At 48.8% G+C, this 21,076-nt stretch overlaps 1 protein-coding gene across 1 annotated transcript in view; it reads right to left on the bottom strand.

The window, feature by feature from the left end:
- The window catches only part of UBE2D4 (ubiquitin conjugating enzyme E2 D4), a 362,319-nt gene that overhangs the window by 266,132 nt on the left and 75,111 nt on the right, over positions 1 to 21,076 (bottom strand). Inside the window, exon 2 of the mRNA XM_086943450.1 lies at positions 15,889 to 15,952. Coding sequence (XP_086799576.1) covers positions 15,889 to 15,952 — 64 coding nt within the window. The remainder of the gene's footprint in view (positions 1 to 15,888; positions 15,953 to 21,076) is intronic.

The following is a 21,076-nucleotide window of genomic DNA, read 5'->3' on the forward strand; positions in this document are numbered from 1 at the left end:
CCATCGGCGTCGAGCCCGGCGTCGAGCGACGTCGGTTCGACTCCGCGTCCGGAGTCGGGGAGGGTATGGTGACGACGCCGCCCGGGGGCGGCGTCGGGGGCAACCCCGATGGAATCGGCGCCGGAGCGGCCGGCAGACCACCCGGCGTCGACCCCGAAGGCCCTTGCGGCGCCGGGGTCGGAGCCGTCGGCGGCACCGGGGCCGGAGCACCCGATGGCGTCGAGTCGGGGACACCCGAGCCGCCAGGGCCCCCAGACGGGATCACTGGGCCCGAAGGCGCCGGAAGCCCAGTCGGAGAAGTGAGCGCCCTCATGGCCACGAGGAACGCCTCAATCTCCTCAGGCGTCGCACCTTGCCCAGGGACCGGAGGGTATGGAGCTGGCCGCGCCGGCGACTCTCGCGGAGCCGGGGTCACCCGAACCCCCGGCCGCGTCGTGCGAGCGTCGGGGGTACGATGACGACGCCCCGACTTCTTGTGTTTCTTACCTGAAGAGCCCGACGAATGGTGGCGACTTCCGGAGCGTCCGGCGCGGCTCCGCGACCGCTCCCTCGAACGCTCCCTGGACCTCCGGCCGGACCGGGACCGATCTCGACGCGGGGCCGACACCCGGAGCTCGAGTAGCTTGCGGGACCGCTCCCGTCTAGCCTTATTAGTCAGAGCCCGGCAATCGACGCAGGCGTCCACGTCGTGGTCGGGGCCCAGGCACCGGAGGCAGAGTCGGTGATGGTCCGTGACCGACATCGTGCGGTCACAACCGTCACAATTCTTGAAACCGGGCATCCTATCAGGCACCAAAAAGAGATTTATAGAAGTTAACAAACTAGGTCAAAAGGCCGGAGTACTGCTCTTCGGATCTGCGCTAACTGGCGCGGAAAAAAGAAGAACTGACGTCAGCGCGCGGAGGCGGCGTCTATATACTCCAGCGACGTCATCACGGCGCACGACGCCGACGACGGACGCGGAGCCGCAGGGGACGCCTGCAGACGACGCCTACCGACGCGCAGGGGTACTGCTACACAAAAGTTTCCGGATCCAGACTGACGCCTGGGGATATTCTAAGGTAAGGAATCTAATACTAACGTGTTTCTTTTAGATTGGATAGACAGATATTGTTCATTGATACTGTGATAGATTTACTCCTTCCCGTTTGCCGACGCGTTTCGATCCCGGGGAACCAGTTCCCGGAATCTTATCAGGGCTTTGTCATTATCTACAAGGATTGTAAAAAACAATAAAGTTTTAATACAAAAAAATCGGGATACCTCTCAATTTAAGTTGCATTGGTTGACTATATCTGCCAATGTGCAGACAACCTACCATAATATGAGCAGAAGAGGGTTGTAGGGAAGCTTCCTTAATTTACAAAACTGGCGTGGATTTCTTCTTATAAGTATTCAGTCTTTCATTTGGATCGAGCAGTCCTGCTCCGATCTATTCTGCCACTCACCAAACTACCCAAGAAATTATAGGGGCTAGCGTTATTTATTTATTTAAAAGTGGGACGATAATTAAAGAGAAAGGGCCTTTTTAACTGGCACATACCTCGTGAGTGTTTCTGCCAAAATTCAGCAAGGTTGCATTTATGAATCTTTAAAAACAATTCAAAAATATAAAAATCTATATCCACTTGGAGGCTACAACCAGATCTGCTCCTGGATGCTCCTTTTCAAACTGCTCACTATTTTGAAGAGAACACTGGCACTGCATCCACCCCCCAAATAGAGTGGGGCGCATTTAAAGTTGTTATTAGGGGCCATTGTCTGGGCACACAGGCTAACATGCGGAAACAATTGGAGGGGGAACTGACACATGTTGAAGCAGACCTGCTTCGAAGGGAACAGGAGGCGATGGGAGGGGGGGGGGGGGGGGTGATGAAGAGTCGCTGCTAGAGGCTCGCGCAGCACATGCACGCTTGCTGGACAGGCTATGTCATCTCAATTACGCGGCCCATTCGGCGCGCACACATCATCTAGGCGACAAGCCCGGAAAACTGTTGGCCTGGTTAATCAACCAGGAAGACCGGGCGACGCCTGTGGCAGCGATACGCACTGGCCAAGGCGAGGTGGTATACACACAAAGCAGAATACATGCAGCTTTTGTTGACCACTACCAAACATTATATTGCCCTCGGCTACAGGTCCCCCTTGCCGATATTGCTGCATATCTCTCTAATATAACACTGCCAGGGTTAGACGACGTACACCGAGATGACTTGGAGGCCCCACTCACGCCGGATGAGCTGCGCACAGCCATTTTTGCCCTATCTAACGGAAAGTCCCCAGGCCCAGACGGGCTACCTGCTGAGTTCTTTAAGGCCTACTCAGATATATTGATCCCTGAACTGTTAAAGATGTACACGGCGGCTGCCGATGACTCCTCCCTTCCCCCCACGCTGAATGAAGCCAATCTCATCTCCCTCCCGAAGCCTGGTAGAGACTGCACGCACTTGGGCTCGTATCGAACGCTAGCCCTCCTGAACACAGATTACAAGATACTTGCTTCCACACTGGCTCAGCGACTGGCCCCCCAAAATGGTTTTGTGCCCACACGCAGAACCTCCCATAATATCCGGCGACTGTTTAGAGTGCAAGGTTATGCTACACTGCAGTGGCCCCGATCAGGGTGTCTAGTGCTAGACCTCGAGAAGGCTTTCGACTCTGTAGAGTGGCCTTATCTCATGGCGGTATTGAGGAAATATGACCTTGGAGACTACTACATTGACATGGTGGGTTTATTGTACCTGAAACCTACAGTGCGAGTGCGGACGTAAACTGCTGTCTGACATTATCCGAGCCAAAAAGGGTACTAGACAGGGATGTCCCCTGTCCCCGTTACTTTTCTCATTGGCAGAGTGGGGGATCCCCTTAGCGGATGGTCTCCACGCGGTCTCTTTATATGCAGACGATCTCCTCCTGTACGTCAGGGACCGGACCCGCTTGCCACTGGCACTGTCTGATACCTTTCGCACTTTTGAGGCTATGTCGGGGCTTAAGGTTAACCGGACCAAATCTGGAGTGTACTCCTTCAGCCCGGATACGCAGGAGTGTGCGGTCAGCATCAACGATGAATGGCTCACTTGGTATCCCACCACGTTCCGGTACCTCGGAATCTACATCTATAGAACCCTGCCTGATGTATTGGAGGGCAACCTGGTGCGAACTATCTCCTCCTTACAGGCACAGATGGCCTTTTGGAAGAATCTCCCCCTCAATGTGCCCAGCCATGTTACACTGACAAAAATGATAGTTTTACCGAGGCTACTATATTATTATGCTAGTATCCCAGTGGATGTCCCGGCTCGGATCTTTCAGGAGCTGGAAACTTCGATGAGAAACCTTATATGGAATGCTGGGAGACCTCAAGTGGCACTAACGAAGCTCTATGCGCCTACAGACGCTAGAGGCCTAGCAGTTCCCAATCAGGAACTTTATTATCTAGCGGTGATGCTGCAATGGGTAGCCGGATGGCTGAGTGGGAAGAACCTGAGGTACGGACGTTACTATCTTGACCCACACACAGGTCCATACAATGTTCCACCCCTTGACCAAAACTCCCTACCCGTTACAGTTACACCTGGCCGTGGCGCGCAAATGTTATGTACGTAGCCTGAAACTCACCCGCGCTGTGAAGCCCTATGCCCCGATACTCCCACTGTTGGGAACGCCCCAAGACGGCTGGGTGGTGGTCGAGGCTGCGCTGGAGCGATGGACACGATGGGAGATTTGTATGCAGACGGTGCCCTGGTTCCCTTTGCGACACTAGCTACAGACACGGGCCTTCCAGCTGGACAGTTTCTTCTGCATGCATCTCTCATACGCACATTTGTACGGCTTGGGGCGACATCTCCGAGGAACTACAGACACACCTCTTGGTGCAGTACTTAAATGTCATGGGTAACGGCTCCCATGTGGTCCATTGGCTGGCGCAGGCCCTCTTGACACACACGCAGTGTACCTCCCAACCGCTGCGTGATAAGTGGGCAGCAGACAGGGTAAAGGAGTGGACAGATAGGGAATGGGCAGTAGTGCTAGCCGGCCCTATAAACATTCTGCGCAAGTCCCACTTCAAGCTTATTCAGTTTTATATATTGCATTGTGCGTATTGGTCACCAGATAAAATTAATCTTTGCAGTCAACACTTCCACATGTCCGAGATGCCTACTGATCGGTGCGGATCTCCTTCACATGCTCTGGGCCTGTCCCCACATTTAAACATATTGTCACACAGTGACGTCTCTGTTGGCGAGGGGTGTTGGTGAGGACCTGCGGCACACGTGGGAGGCGTGTCTACTGGGCCTATACAAGAGAACGAAACATAACAAGGTCCCTTCTAGATTCTGGGATCTCGGGCTTATCACAGCCAAGAGACTCCTCACTAAGCGCTGGAAGTGTAGCGAACCCCCGCACGCAAGACACTGGCGTGCCTCTTGATAATTGGGCGAGAGCGGAAAGCACTACCCTTTATAGGGAGGAGACGGCAGGGCTGAGAAAGTTTCCCATAGCGCAGCTTTGGGATGACACCCTGAGGTCTTTCCATCAGGCATGTCTCGATCAGGGGGTTACTTAGACATCTTCCCCTCCGGACCCAGTTTGGGCAACGGGCGGGATGGAGAGCTGCACACCCCCGCGGTTACTTCATGCCTGGTACCCGCAAGTAACATACCGTACCTGCACCACGTGGTGCCACTACTACCCGCACAACAGTGACCCCCCCCCCCCCCCCACCCCAGCACAGAGGGCTGGATGCCTGTTTCCCATGACGGGCTGACTCTCTCCCCTCTCAAGCCCCCCCCCCACCAAGGGACCCATATCACGTTGGCCTCTTGCCTCCCAAGCCCCCACGCTGGCCTTTCCCTGGAACCGAAGACACATGTCCATGAATACACATGGGCGCACTTCTTGCTTTTTTATTTCTTTGCTTCTTCTTTTCCTTCTCAGTTTTATAGTTCTTCTTTTCTCCAATCTTTTTCCCCTCCCCCCTGTTGGTTAAGTTTCAGTGTCACAATAATTCTTCCACTTGACACGCTTGTTAGGATGTTTTGAATATAGTATTACAAGTCAACTGCTCTTTTATTCACAGCGTCTATTCACGGGACCACCTTGGGCAGCTCGCCCCATACCTGTTGTTGGACGAGGGCTGAAGGAGACAAATACTTGAAGGGCAATGCCATTTTACATCATGTCCATAGACCCCAGGCCGTGTCATTACCTGAACCACACGGCTGTGCACTCTCTAAAGCCTTTCTACCACACATACCACCTTCATTTGTTCAGATTACGCCTCGGGGATTATTATTTCTCGTTGCCTGATGTATTGTCCCTTTCCATTACGGGCCTATTGCTTCGTAGGAATATGATTTATCCTTGTGAATAACATGCCCTTGAGAACGTTGATTTCTTAATTTTCTTTTTTTCTCTTGCCTTGCGGGACGTGATGTGTGACAATGTCCCAAAGTGCACTGTTATTGCTTCTGATTGTCTTTGTAAGATTAAGGGATGATTTGTTGCATTTCATGTTTATTATATTGGCATGTACTGTGAACAAGCATTGAAAACTAATCAAAGATATTCAAACAAAATGGAGCATGGAGTAACTACACCTGCTCAGGCACAAATGAAAACCGACAAGCAGATGGCCCCTCTGGGCCCTGCATTCCAAACAGGCACTACTGACTCTCCTCTCTCATCAGCAGCGAGCCAACCTAATACTGTGGACATCCTTCTTGCTATCTAGGCCTTCTGGTCGGCACTTGACACCAGGATTGGGGAGGTTGGGGTGAATACAGTTCTCCTGCACCATGTACTTTGCAGCGTAGTGGTACGCTTGGCAGGAACGAACGGATGCATTTCAGACTAAGAGGATTCTGAATCAACTCTGAAAGCAGAGGAGGCACACCTGACTATGGTGTCCTGTAGCCTAAAGATTTGGGAAAAGAACGCGGGTAAACGGGCACAGCGGAACAATCTACATTTTGTGAGCTTCCCTGAGGGGGCCAAGGGGACAACTCCCAAAAGCTTTCTTGGAAAAGTGGATCCTACTGGCGGTCCGCAAGGGGGACCTGTCCTTTTGCTTTGGTGCAGAACAGGCCCACAGATTATTGGCGGCGACCCCTCCGCAACAGATTATAGCAAAACTCCTCAATTACAAGGGCAGGGATGTCGTCCTGCGTTTCGCCTATGAGAGGGCCCTCATCAACATTCAATCTAGCAGAATCATGGGCTTCCCAGACTACACACGCCTAGTACAGCACCAATGCAAATCCTTTGAGGCAGTCAAGTAAAAGCTGCAGGAGATGAACTTGTGTTTTATGCTTGCTTTTCCAGCCTGCCTCAGGGTGATTAACGCCTCCAGGTCTTGCTTTTTCAATACTCCCTAAGCAGGATGGCACTGGGCTACAGGTGGGCCGCTCACTTTGGACACTCCAGTGTAGCACTTTCTGTTAAGCTGTTTTCTTGCACTTGGGTCGAAAGGAGGACTGAAATTACCGGACAATATAATCTAGGGATAGTGCCTCAATAAATGGATGTACACACAAGTTACTTACCTTCGATATATCTGTAAGAAACATTAGTTAGTTAAATTCCTTACCATCGAATAATCCCCAGGCGTCAGATTGGATCCAGAAAGTTTGTCAGCAGTACCCCTGCGTGTCGGTAGGCGTTGTCTGCGGCTCCGCGTCAGTCGTCGTGACAACGTCGCCGGAATACTTAGACGCCGCCCTCGCGCGCTGACATAAGTTCTGTACATAGCTTTCCGCACCAGGAACGCAGAGCCATGCAAGAAAGCGACACTGGTGCCATGAAACTAGGGCCCTGAAAGGGATGACCTTAAACCCTAGATACCGGTTCGCAGAACGGGGAGGATGGATGGAGCGCTAAGGAATCTAATGTTTCTTACAGATATATCGTTACCGAAGGTAAGTAACTTGTGCATCTGAAAGAAAAAGGTTAGTGTTCGATTCCTTACCTTAGAATAGATACCCCAGCATTACCAACCCCAGTGGTGGGTCTGCGAAATAAGATCACACCAGGAAGTCCTGGAGAACCGAACGGCCAAAGAAGCCATCCCTCCGGACTTGGCTGTCGAGGCAGTAGTGCTTGGCAAACGTGTGCAGCAAGGCCCGCGTAGCTGCTTGACAAATGTCCTGCAAAGGGACTCCCCCTCCCAGGGAAGTAGTAGACGCCGTGGCCCGAGTGGAATGGGCACGCAGCCCCTCAGGAGAATCCTTTTTAGCCAAGGAATAACAGACCATGATGCACAAAACGACCCACCGAGAGATGGTCTGTTTGTGCACCGCCCGTCCCTTCTTCGTGCCCACGTAGCCAACAAAAAGTTGGCCGTCCACCCGGAACTGTTGTGTGCGTTTCAGGTAAAAGGAGAGCGCACGTTTTGGGTCCAGACGGTGGAGCCTCTCTTCCTCTTTCAAACGATGCAGAGGTGGAAAGAAGGTGGGCAAGGTAATGGTCTGGCCGATGTGAAAGGCAGTAACCACCTTGGGTAGAAAAGAAGGACGAGTCCACAGAACAACTTTGTCCGGATGGACAGAGAGGAAAGGAGGCTTAGAAGAAAGAGCCTGGAGCTCACTCACTCTTCTGGCAGAGGTGATGGCAGGACAGTTACGGAGTGGCTCAAACGGAGCACACAGATAGGTTAACACCAGATTCAAGTCCCACTGAGGCATTACGAAGGGAACAGGAGGAAACATGCGAGTAATGCCTTTCAAGAATCTATTTACAATAGAGGACTTGAAAAGAGAAGGCTGATCAGGAAGCCTCAAGAAGGCTGAGACAGCTGAAAGATATCCCTTGATGGTGTCCAGAGCGGAGCCCTGCTGGGCCAGGGAAAGAAGAAAGAGGAGAACCTCAGAAGGAGGGGCGGAAAGGTGATCCACAGCCTTTGCTATGCACCATACCACAAATTTGTTCCACCTGCAGGCGTATACCGTTTTTGTGGCGGGATGCCTGGCTGCCAGAATCACATCACAGACTTCAGGAGGCAAGTCAAATGGCATCAACTGTCGCCGCTCAATCTCCACGCATGGAGTAGGAGGCTGGACAGGTTCGGGTGGAGGGCCGTCCCCTGCTGCCCGAAGAGACAATCGGATCGGGGAATCGATTGACAGACGGAGTAGCTCGGGATACCAGTATCTTGGTGCCCAATCCGGAGCCACCAGGATGACTTGGGCTAGGTCGCACCTGATCTTCAGCAGTCTGGGCAGAAGTGGTATAGGCGGAAAGGCGTATAACAGACCGCAACTCCACTCGCGACGAAAAGCCCAAGGCCTTGACCGCCTTGCACAGCACCACAGCATAAGTAGCTCCCTTCTCCGTAGCCACGGAAGGAGGAAAGAGAAAACCAGTGTCAGGCGAAGTGTCTGGACCACTGGCCTCCCCTAGCTCATCTGCCCAGTCTGGACTTAACTGGCACTGCTGTGCCAGAGTGTCCTCAGACCCTCCCAGTCCTCCCCTTCATCCGTGTCCTGATAAACAGGCAGAAGTGACAGAAACGGGGCGTAGGTGAACAACTCACCAGTCGGCATCGGAGACTGCGTCGGTCCGACGCCGAGCCCGGGCTGAAACCAGGGCCGGCGTCGTCAGAGGACAACGCCGGTGGTGGCTCAGAGGGGGTCGGCGCCTGCAGAGGAGTTGTGAGGTCAACCGGCGTCGACCGGGATCCAGGCCTGGATCCCACGGGGTCCTGCGGCACCAGAACCGAAGTCAACGGCGGCGCCGAAGCCACCGGCAATACAGGGTTAGGACCCCCATTCGGACCTGCGGGGCCCAACGGCGCGCCGGCAGGGTCCAAACGGCAGAAAGAGTCCTCATGGCCACGAGGAAGCCTTACATCTGCTCCAGAGTCGCATTGAGCCCAGGGACCGGAGGGTGTGAGGCTGGATGCAACTGCGCGGGCTCCGCCAAAGCCATGCGGGCGGCGCCACCTGAACCCTCGGCCAAATCGTGCGACTGGCAGGAGGAGGTCAAAGAACGATGGCGTTTCTTCAACTTTTTTCTCATGCCACGACTTACAGGAGTGCGAGGACTTTGATCCCGACAAACGGTGATGAATCCGGTTCCGCGACCGGTCCCCGGTCCCTTGACCTCCTAGTCGACATCCTCCTCGACCCGGACCTCGAGCGGTGCTGAGCCGGACTGACTGATCTCGAGCAGCTTACGGGAACGCCCCCGCCTAGCCTTCGACGTCAAGGCCCGGCAGTCGGGGCACGACTTGTCATCGTGGTTGGCGCCGAAACAGAGACACCGGCGGTGGGGGTCGGTCACCGACATCAGTCAGTGACAAGGGTTGCACGGCTTGAAACCGGGCATCCCTACTGGCACCAGGAGTCGATGTCGACTCAAAAAAGATAGACAAAAAATGTCCAAAAGTTAGTAAAAAAAAAATGGCTAAGGGTACGCGCTTCCCGGATCTGCGCTTGCAAGCGCAGAAAAAAGAAGAACAGAACGGACGTCAGCGTGCGAGGGCGGCGTCTAAGTACTCGATGACATCATCCCGGCAATCACGATGCCGACGACGGATGCCGACGACTGTGCAGAGTCGCAGACGACGCCTACCGACGCACAGGGGTACTGCCGACGAAAACTTCCCGGATCCAGTCTGATGCCTGGGGGTTATTCGAAGGTAAGGAGACAACTAACATCTTTCTTTCAGATACATGGGTTCAGAGTGTTGCCTAGGTCATTATTCCGCACAGTGATTTCTCACTCCTCTGACAGGTAAGATGGTGGCACCTATGGCAGTGCAGCTTGGCTCTAAACCTAGGAAAAGCAGACAAGAGCAACCTCACTAAGGATATTTGAGCACGAGGCGCATATGTTCGAGTCCCAAGTTGACTATGGACACTAAGGGAGTCTACTGTAAGCAGAATCAGTAGTTGTACCACGGAGCAACAGTAGATTTTGCTGCTGGATTGGTAAGAGGAAGGGGCCCTGCTGAAATACTCTCAATACATTGACCTCACCATGACAATCAGCTATCCTCAAAGAGATAACAGGTGCTGGAAGTTATCCTGCAAGATACCTCAAAAGAAACAGAAAGCAGCCCAGTGTAAAAGTGACTTCTTTGCTCCAAGGTGTCTGGTCCAAAGGGAATTGTGAGAGGGTGCTCTTTTTTGTAGCATCAGACCTGCCCCATATGTCTCTGCTCCGGGAGAGGTCTGGATAATGTCTAAACTTAAAACTTGCAGGAAAATACCCACAGAATTCAGTCAAAAAGGTCTACTATAGTAGGTGTGGGGTGTCAATTCGAGGCATTCAAATCCCACCCGGTAAATACAGAGAGCACTAGGGACCTAAGTGGACAGGGTCAAGTTAGAGGAGAAAAAGAAAAAAAAAAAAAAAAAAAAAAAAATCGGTGTACAATTATTAGAAGGGTTCAGAAGGAGCTTAAATTTCAAAAAGTGTGCCCGTACTCTATTGTGAACCGCAAGTTCAAAGTGGAGAGGCTACATACAGCAAGCAGCTACAGAAGCCAGGATCAATATTCTTTGTTCCAGACACCAGAGACTTGAGAGCAAACAAACATTTTCTAATTTAGAGAGGTTCAAATGGGGTTCCAGACGTTTTGAGAGCAAACAAACATATGTAATATAGAGGTTCAATTGGGGTTCCTGACGTATTTGTGACCCTACTCGGAGCTCAACGGTTACTGATAAGGGATCTGGGTAAAAAAGAATTCCAGAATCTTAGCAGCACTGTTTTATCCAAGATAGCCAAAATGGTGACCCAAGATTAGGCAATAAACAAAGATTTGACAATTAGTTCTAGGGTTGATGGCATTGCCAATAAGAGTCATTAAAATAAGGAACTGATTAACTGACCACATTTATAGAACGTCCATGGTCCATGTGGTCTTAGGACACCTGACCAAAAAAACAAAGTTTTTCATTTTTATTTATAAAGTTCTATATAGCGCGAACTTGATCCTGAAGGATATCAGAGCGCTTTACAATTTGAGGCAAAGGTAACAAATCAGAACATTAGTTTAACAAGGGGAATCTAATGGGCATTAAATCAACTAGTACAAACATAACAGCTCAATATAACCTGAGTGCACGAGTAGGAACGGTCCACGCGATGGAGCACAGAGAGACAAGGGGAGCACACACAATCATATACAGGAACAACAACCAGCACCCAAAACAACCACCTTTAATGCCCCTTCAGAGGCTGCATTGAGCTGCAGTCTGCAGCTGAGGTGTCCTGTCAACAAGCAGACTAGAACCAATTCTAGTCTGTGATGCATGGAGTGGGTGCATATGTGGTTGAATGAATGTGTGTGTCTCACAAGGCACGTCAATGGTTGTGTGCAGGCAGCACCCGGTCCAAAGATGCTTGTTTCCAGTCCAGGGAGGACCTTACTTGGCAGTTCGGGCTGGACTATTCCCATGGGGCACAGGGTCAAGACTGATTTGCATATGGCTGGGTTCAAACTGGAATGGCATGGTGAGCCAAAAAACGATGGAGTTAGGCCCAGATCTCTGTACTGGGGTGAATGTATGACATTGTTTTGCATTCTGTCCATCAACTGTTGATGTTAATGGTGGTGTATGGTGTGTGTGTGGTTGAAAAGGGCTTGTTTTAATTCTGTTGTGCGTGAAGATCTGAGGTGCGGTCAGCGTCCGATTGGTAACGTCGGCACTCCAGCAATGCCTGAGGGGCCGGTGTCCAGTTCCAACTGAGGGCTGCTTTTTCGAGCAGCCTGGGAGGCCTATTTGAGGTTTTTGCTCTCTTCGATGCCGCCAGCAGCCCAGTGGGTGCCCGAGTGGCCTTTCTGGAGGTAGCTGGGTGTCTGCTACCTCCCTTTTATCAATGGCAGAGGTGTATTGTATTGTATTTGCATTGTCAATCCCTTTCTTTGGCTGGGCCGGCCCATTAATATTTGCATAATGAGCGGGGGCAGGGGGCCTGAGCAAACGTGGCCTCACTTGTTTTCAGGTGGGTTTCACCAAGGTAAACTAGTCTGTGCATTTTTTTTTTTAACCTCCTCCTTTTTTATATAAAATGTCGCTGAAGCAGTGTTTTGCAGAAAAGGAATATGAAGTCTTACGGGCATTCAAGCTTACTGAGAATCCTTTTTAGAAGCATCATGTTTATATGGTGTTTACAGCTTCAAGATGAGAGTGCATTATTCTTCAGCTATTCCAGTAAGGCATTCCAAACCAAGGGGTCTCTTCTGGAAAACATTCATAAAACCTTGCAGATCAAAAATCCCTCTCTTCGAGGAGGCACGACCAATTTCCTGAAGAAAAGCAGTAATTGTCACAAATCTTAATCCAGTAGGTCAGTCTAACTGAGTAGGCACTATGCTGTATTCGAGACTGAGCAACTGAGGTCACTTGCAATATGGTAAAATGGCAAAGAAAGCATACATGATAACCAATCAAAGGAAGTATCTTCCCCTGGCATCTACTGTGTGCTGTTTTCACCGCACAGCAACAGTTGAAAGAAATAAGTATTATACTTATAGAAATAAATTACATTTAGTTTTGCAGTTGCAGCAATGATACAGAGAGGACAGAGAGCTCTAATCAAATCATCTTCACCCAAGTTGAGAACATTCGGTCATCTACCAAGGAATTACACAACGTCACACATTTAATTTTTCATGAGCTGCAAAAAGGTGGTTATACTTCTTTCTGCTTCTTAAACTAAGCAGGAAGGCATGAAAACCAATAGCCAGACACCGAATGAGAAGGTAGTGGGTGTACCCAATGGGTCTGCCCAGAAGCTTCTACAGACCATCCCCACAGATAGGTGTAACTCTTCATATCCTTCAGTTCACAGCGAGAGAATTTGGCAAACCACTGCTTGTTTAGGGCATAATCAGCTCAGCTCAAAGAGAAGGAGGTCATCCCCACTAAAATGTAATAGGAATCAAACAGCATTCTAGAGATGTGTACAACGCCTAGTTAGTAAAGCAGTTTTGCAACTTCATATTAAGCAGTAAAATGTGTCTCTCTAGATTTTTTGTTTTTATTTCTCTCTCTTTTTGGAACTCTATACATCCATGGCATGTCTTTTTTTCTCTTCCCTCTATCCTTTTAAGTCACCACATCCGCTAGTTGCTGGCCCAAGGATTCTGCCAGGCTACAGGTGTTCCGTAATTTGTTGTTCTTTACCCCCTGCCCTATGAGATGTCACAGATATTTAACTTGATTAGCAGCAATCATACTTTTTGTAGGGTATATGTAGAACTGCTTCATTGAGACTGGCCTTAAAGGGCTAAAGTGACTTGACAATGATGTCAATATAAGCAACAGTATTGTTTATGTTCCGTGCTCATGACAGCTTCACGCCGTCATGAGCCACGGGCAGCGTGTGCTCATGACGGCGTGGAGCCGTCATCCAACTGCCGCTCCGCCCATGCGGCACTAATTCCCCGCCTGTGCGGGCGGATTAGTGAGTGGGCGTGGTCATGGCAGCACCACTCCGTCATGAGTACACGACGCCGTGACTCATAATGGCTCCACGCCACACTCGCAACCCCCCCACCCTGTGGCCGAATTCGCGCCACGGTCAAAGGGTTAATTAGTATTTTGAATGTGGCAGAAGCACCATGTAATTCAAAGGGTAAGGCTGCAAATTTATATGAACGCGGTGAAGTGGAAAATTCAGTTTTCACTTTGTGAAGGTAGCTATGGGTAATATGTCAATATCTATTAGTTAGAACTAAGTGGATATGCACTCTCCTTTCATTCATTCTGGGTACTGGGTATGTGTCTAAACTGAGGTATTTGATTAACTTATCTAAAGCCAATACAAAACGTATTAGTCCAATCAGTTTTGGGGGGGTTGGGGTTTTTTTTGGGGGTGGGGGGGGGGGGGGTGGGAGAGGAGTACAATGGGAATGTTCCACTAACTTATGGGGGTTCCATCACTTCGAGGTGTAGCATCTATTTCCATTTCTTTTAGACTAGCTTATCTCTTGACTCTAGTAGTCTATAGGTTTTCTGCCTTACCCATTTTCCTAGTTTGGTGATGATATTTTAAATACATTTTCCCTGGTTCCTTAGAGAATAATCCTGAGAATTTATTAAGGGTAGTTATTTTTTGCCGTGTGGTTCTAAGGATTATGGGATGGAATTCCATAGCCCCTTAAGTACGGATCTTCGAATGCCTCCCCAGTGAGTCTAGATCACCAAGCCATGAACAGATGCTTACAGGGTAACATAATCCGTTTGACGGCATGTGTGGTACAAATGTTCTGCCTAGAATATAAAGCAGTCCCTGGTAATAGACGGTGGCTAGCATGTGGGAGTTGCAATTGCTTGATCTAAAATACGTAGCACTGCCTAAACTACAATGGCTTGTTGGCATGCTAAAACATCCACACAGTAGTGTTTGGTGAAGGTGGGTGGTGTAGACCATGTAGCTGCCTTACTAAATGCTACAGTGGTTCCATTTTTCCGAGTGGAGTGTGGTCTTGGAGCAACAGGTAAAGGTTTTTTGGCCATAATGCAGCATGTTTGAATTCACTGGACTATCCATCTGGCTATGCCAGATTAGGATAGCATGTTGCCTTTATGAGATGCTGAAAAAGCTACAAAGAGGTGTTTAGTTTTCCTGAAAGTTTTAGTTCTATCTATTTAGAACAAGGGTGCTCTTTTAACATCTAGGGTATGAAGAGCTTATTTTGCAATGGGTTCCGGTTGTTCGAAAAAAGACAGGATTTCAATGGATTGATGAAGGTGAAAGCATCTAGTTTCTTGCCTGGCTGCTTGTCGGAGCATAGGGAAGACATTTCAATTTTATCAACCTAAAATCAGCCATGGCCTAGTCTACAAGTAAGGAGGAGGAGTGCTGTTCCTCAGATCGCAGGCATCGTGCTTGATGATACAACCTATACTCAGAGAAGAAGATGAACAGAGTGGATACCCCTAAGCCTTTCTCAATTACAGGAATGAGAGGACTGTTATTGGTGATACAAGCTGTCAATTGCTTTCCTTTCATGTTGTGTTGTATTTGAGCCATGTCGATTTGTACTCTTATTTATTTACTTCTGTTACTACAGGGACCAGGTTCACAGCTGACTGAGCTAATATCAAAGCATTAGTTTAGAGGAAATTTGAAAATGTGTTTCCCCCCTTGTGCTGGAAGGTTTTGAGGTGATCTTATTGTTTCCGGCCTCTTTGCTTTATTTTGCGGACACTAATAGAAAAACATTTGAAAAAAGGATATTAAGGTATATGGACATGGTGCACGCAAGATTATGCATTTGTAAATTACATTTGAGTGACAAGAAACTGAACAATCTTAATAAAATGGCATTAAGGTGTTGTAACAGACTGAAAAATTCTGTGCTCATGCAGCCTCTCTAAATGCCAGATGAGTCGGATGTCAGCATGAATTCTCTCTGGATGTGAAAGCCCACAATCTACCAGTCTTATAGGAAGGGGGGACGCTTCCCAGGTATGCTTCACAAGAGGTTTCATTGCAAGAAAGACAGTGCCACCCACCACAAACCTGATTTAGAAAACAAGGGTCAAGTCACCAGGGAACCGGGTTTTCCTACAACTCAGGAATGAATTATAAAGCCTGACCAACATAAAAGAAAAAAGTAGGGGGAAGAGCCATGCAGGTTTAAGTTGGACCAGAAATCCACAATTAAGGTTCTGTGTAAAGAATGGTGGCGAGCAGGTTGTAAGTGTCTCAAAAGACTAGATATAAAGAAAAAAGAAGGAAGCATGAACACAATGGAAAAACAACAGTTGCAAAATAACAACGAGAGAACTGTGTATCTCAGGTTTTTAATAAAGCAAGGGACAAAGGACATAGGGACTAAGAGGTCTGAAACATGAGTGAGAAAAAATATGCACTTAACACATTGTTATTGTGGAAATAGAAGACAGCAGCTAGCTCAAAGTTACTTACGGTCATCGCCCACTGGACCAGCAGAGCATTGCGCAGGAGGGTCCCTCTGCAGATCTGTCAGTTCCTGGACAAAGAGGAAAAATAAAGTTAAAAATCTAATCAAGGACTGTCATAATATATGTGTGGCTCCTCCCTCAAAAAAACCTAAACCCTTCAATCACAGCATGCAAAATGGCTTTTCCCAGACCATTCAATACAACTGGAGTACATATACACACTGAATATATTCAAACTCATGACACTGATGACAAAACACAATGCCTACTCTTTCGCCTGCCTACTGAAACAAGACACACCATTCTCAATCTCCAGCTCAACCTTCACTCCCTCAGTAAGATTACCCCTCTGTATCGGTGCTGGGACCGCAAGAACACTGTTGCTGCTTTAGCCTTCACTAACGCTGCTGTAAGGCCACTCCATGCAAATGTAAGACTACCACTGTTCTTTTAATAATATCCTTTTTTGAGGCTTCTTCTCGATATACTTCTTGGTTCAAATAAACTTGCCTCCATCCAAGTACTTCAGTAGTAGAGATATTTAAATGCCTACATCAAATGCTACTCTCCTTCTCCCCCACTGTTACGTGTACATCACTGAGGTAGTTCAATAGCTGTCATATTACTCAATATTCCTCCGCACTTTCAGACTATGCAGTTTTAAGTTCTTACATGTTTGTTCATAATTGGAACTTACTCCTTTAATTTATCCTCTGGGAGTTCTCTAGTCTAACTTTATTCTGCATGATTGTACAAATGATACCCTTTTCAAGAGTTCATGTTCCTCCGACAGAGACTAAGAGCGGTCATACATTTTCAGAAGAGCAAAATGTCCGTACCGAGATCACAACTTTACAAGTCATTCATGACACTCTTCAATAGCAGACAAAGGTGGCCCGCTGCAACCTGATCCTCTTTGGCCAGCAATGTACTTTGACACTTCGTCACAAGATACTACTCAAATTCACTCTGCAGGCACGGGTCTATCTACCACAGTCCTCTTATGGCTTGCCTCTTTCCCGCAAACAGTACTCGTAGCTAACGCTGAAGCAAAAAAAAAACAAAACATTTATACTACCACAGTCTATCAAGTGTCTAAAGCTGAAGTTTATCTCCTACCTAACCTTCACAGAAAGATCTGTGCGTTTCACAAGGCTCCCCTTCAAGGACTATAGCAAATTGAAAGTAATTTTTCATGGTATCAGATTAGCCTTCTACATTAAATAAAACCGGTTCTCCTGGCACACATTTTCACACGACAATTGAAACCCTGCTCCCATGTCACATTGATAAAGGTACGCAATGTTTACTGACCTCCTAACACCACATTTACACCGCTCAAAGCTGCCCGAACCGCCTAAGCACTGGTGAAAGCAATTTGACCACATCACACAAACAAAAAAACTTTCATTGCCTCCTCCCTACCCTCACCACACCGTACAATGCAAGCACATATTCTATGTATCAATTACCAAACCATCCACATACGGAAACTAGCCAACCTACTAGTAAAACTCCCTGTCTGGCAGTGTCTGCTCCACCAACACCTATTAACCCCTTCGACGCTCATGAGTTACGCCTGTCGTACGCTCATGACGAGCTGAGCTCGTCATGAACCGCAGGTTTTTTAAAAACTCAGCGCACAGCGGGAAAACCCGCCGCGCATGGAGTTAAACTGATCATGTAAGTATTCAACACAAAATGCACAAACCCTGTGGCTTGGGCACTGGTAAAACACACATGCACCAAGGAGCTGGATTCTGGTAGACTTGGTCTCGGGCCGCAAGTCATATTTCCTTTTGCAACCTACAATTTTCTTGAGGCAACCCTTCACTCCGCCCTCTCGAATACAGAACTCTGCCGGATATAAATCTCTCCTGTAGCCTAATTCGCCTGTCTGAGTTAACATGAACTGACAACATGCAGAACAGTCATATTCATCTTCTCACATCCACCCTCTGCAAGGGCCCAACCCCCTCAAAACCAGAGTTTGGCACTCTTATTATCAACCATCAGGAAAGAACTCAAAATGTTCTTAGTTCATCTCCCGTCAAATGGCAGCCCACATTCAAAGCCTCACAAAAAAAGAAACAAAGAATACAAATGGTATCTTAGGAAAACATATGCAACTAATGCTGTAGATTTTCTTTTTAACTTGTAAATGTTGACAAACAACAAGCAAATAGAGAGGCAGCAATGGAAGTAAATATGAAATGCTTCAATACATCAAGACGAAACACGTGTCCTTCACAGATATGAAAAATTCCTTTTTAATATGTCCTCTTGATACAAGATGTTAAAATAGACAGCCAATATTCTTAATACAGGATGATCAAAGAGACAGCCAACGTGTTTCGCCCATTGTGGGCTTCCTCAGGGCTGATTAGCAAAGGTATCTAGTGCAAGTAGCGACGATACGGAAAAGAGGGGACGTAAATTGAACACGGAGTAAATCCAAAAAGGTTCTTTAACCAACGTGATTTTCTTCCTCATCTTTCACAGCGAATGATCAGCTCGGCGACATTGGGTGTACGCTATGATATGCAACACTCCAATAGGTCCAGAATTTCTAAAAAAGCCCCCAGGTTGTCCTGAGTATCTCGACTTCCCAATCTGTCAAACCAAATTTAACTTGTAATTGTTGACAACGTATATAACGTACATTGTAAGTTTGTAAACTTTCCCATATGTAAATGAATACCCATAATCATATAATAGGCTATCCATTTATTCATATTGTTTTTACGAACACTTTCATGTGCCATGTGAACAGCTCATGTGTAAAGCTCTCCACTAGCCAACAGGATTAAGTCTGTGCTGTAGCACTAGACTACCCGATAGGATGAATTCCGCACTGCATATATACGTCCAAATCAAAAGTAACTTTGAGGGCACGATTGAAGTGATTAGGTCTGTGATACAGAAGGCTGTTTGGAGTGCTATGGGAGTGGATATAGCTTTACGCTATGTTGCCACACCATAGCACACCAAACACCCTTACGTATCACAGACCTAAAATTTATTTCCGTGTAATCTTTAACTCTAACATGTTCACTTGAGGTCACTTCAGAACAGGTCCATCATAACTTGTTCACCAAGTTAATGGAAACACTTTCAGAAGATCTGCACAAAATAGTTCAAATGACAAATGAATTAAAGTTCAAAATTCTACACATCTAATCCAAATCCTGGATGGAAGAGAGACCGAGTGAATATGTTTAGGAGGCCTGTAGTTATTAATAAGTGGGCATAATAGAGAAAACGCACACTGGGTTCTTGTACCACAGGGGTGGCATAGCCGCGCCCATGAGAAATAAGTTCCCTGACAAGGGGTGGACTGCGGTTAATACCTGCCAAATGTTCTTAAAAACTAATTGTTGAGAGCCTACAAGGTTTAGTAATAAACCTCCTTTACCTAAGCGGGCTTTCAGGGAGGGTGGATAATCCATCCCTTCCCTTTTTAGGTTTTGCCTCGCCAAAAAGATGCGCTCTGCGCATCTTTTTCGGCGCAGGCGAAAACCTGATGAGAACAGTAGTGTGGCTTTGGTTCGGCCCTCGTCATTGATTGGCTGGCTCCGTAAATGGAGCCTTGCCATTGGACGAGGGGCCTGTCCGTCAATGCCGGACCAGACACGGGGGCGTTCCCGACATTCTTTGGCTTTTGCCGACGTCACGCGACGCCGGGAACGCCCCCGTGTCTGGTCCGGCATTGCCGGCACTTCTGCGTCTCTCCTCCCCCGTTTCCCGCCCCGTGACTGGCCGGCCGGCCAATCCTAGCGCGGCCGGCCGGAAGTGCCCGCCCCCCGCAGCCCGGGGGAAGAAGGAAGACGGCAAGAGTATACGGAGCTCGCCTGGCCGGGACCCTCAGCAGAAGTTGCAGATAGGTATGTGCGGTTAAAAAAAATATTGTCCCGGTGCAGTTACTACTGTAAAAAGTCATATAAGAAACTAATACACCGATAGTTTAATGGATAGTATATTAGGCAATGGGTTGGAGATTACAACTCGAGCTCTTACCTAGTCTGTTTTCCTCAAAAACGCCAAATATACGATTGCAACGACAGAAATAAACCCGCTTGCCTCTGCGAGTACAATTCCTGCCGCTGCTCTGAATTGTGCTTCCTGCCTGCAGTCCTGAGCACACGTTCCTACTGGCCCCACTTCACTGCTTCTGTTTGTTAGCTGCATTTCCCCCAAGTGTAACATCGGCCGTGCCTCACGTCCCTGGCTGCTGCCTGCGGTTGCTGCTCTACGGTGCTGCTGCAGCCCTGAGATGCCTGGGACAACCGCCTCCCTCGCGGAAACTGTTTCAAGCCCTTGACTTTCCTGTGATAACCTACTGCATTCTGGGGGTTGTAGTCTTGAATTGCCCATATTGAGCTAATTAGTCTAACACACCTAAAACTGTGATTTATCGGTGAAAAGTTCAGGACTGGAGACAGAGTCCCTGAGGACCCAGAGGGAGTCGGTCACCCTAGTGGCACTCATGGGTGCTCCCCCTTGGAAGCTTGCACGTTAAAGGTGCCTATATGAATCTTAACGCTCATCCCGGGTGCCTCTAGTACCCGTAGGTGTTACCACTGTGTCCTGCTGCTGAGTAGTAGCATGTTTGGATATTTAGCGGTGCTTGCTGGTACTGCCCCGACAGATGCACCTGGATTTCATTCCCTCTGTCTTTAGGAGACGTCTCCTGGTGATGCACACGCCGCAGAGTGCTGCACCTAGTTGTTTCCCTTCGGCCTACCTCGGGTTCACCCCTAGGTGCCTGGAATAATGAATGTATGTAGCGCCTCTGGGCCTGCTGCCTTCCAGCACTACCTCAGGGTGATGTTCCTCAGTGCTGCGCCTCTAGATGGCCCTGGACGCGCCAGTCACCGACTCTCGTTCGTGCCCCTGGGCGGGTCTCCCGTGTACTGCTCCCGGGGTAGCTAGGCACTGCTCCGCGCGCTCATCCCCTGCCCGCGCCTCTCCCAGGGCCGGTGGGCGGCAGGCACCTGGGAAGCCTTCAGTGTGGAATGTCGGGGGAGCCGCGGAGCCGTGGGGCGGTGCCAGGGGAAGGAATGCGGCGGCACTCGATGTACCGTGCCCTCTGAACCCTGGACGAGGGAGGAAGCGGAGGCACATACCGGAGAACACTGAGCAGGACCCGACCACCACAGGCCGAGTGACCCCCTGCCCTCCCCCCTCCGCAC

The sequence above is a fragment of the Lissotriton vulgaris genome, chromosome 11 (assembly GCF_964263255.1).
Source record: "Lissotriton vulgaris chromosome 11, aLisVul1.2, whole genome shotgun sequence".
NCBI lineage: Eukaryota > Metazoa > Chordata > Amphibia > Caudata > Salamandridae > Lissotriton > Lissotriton vulgaris.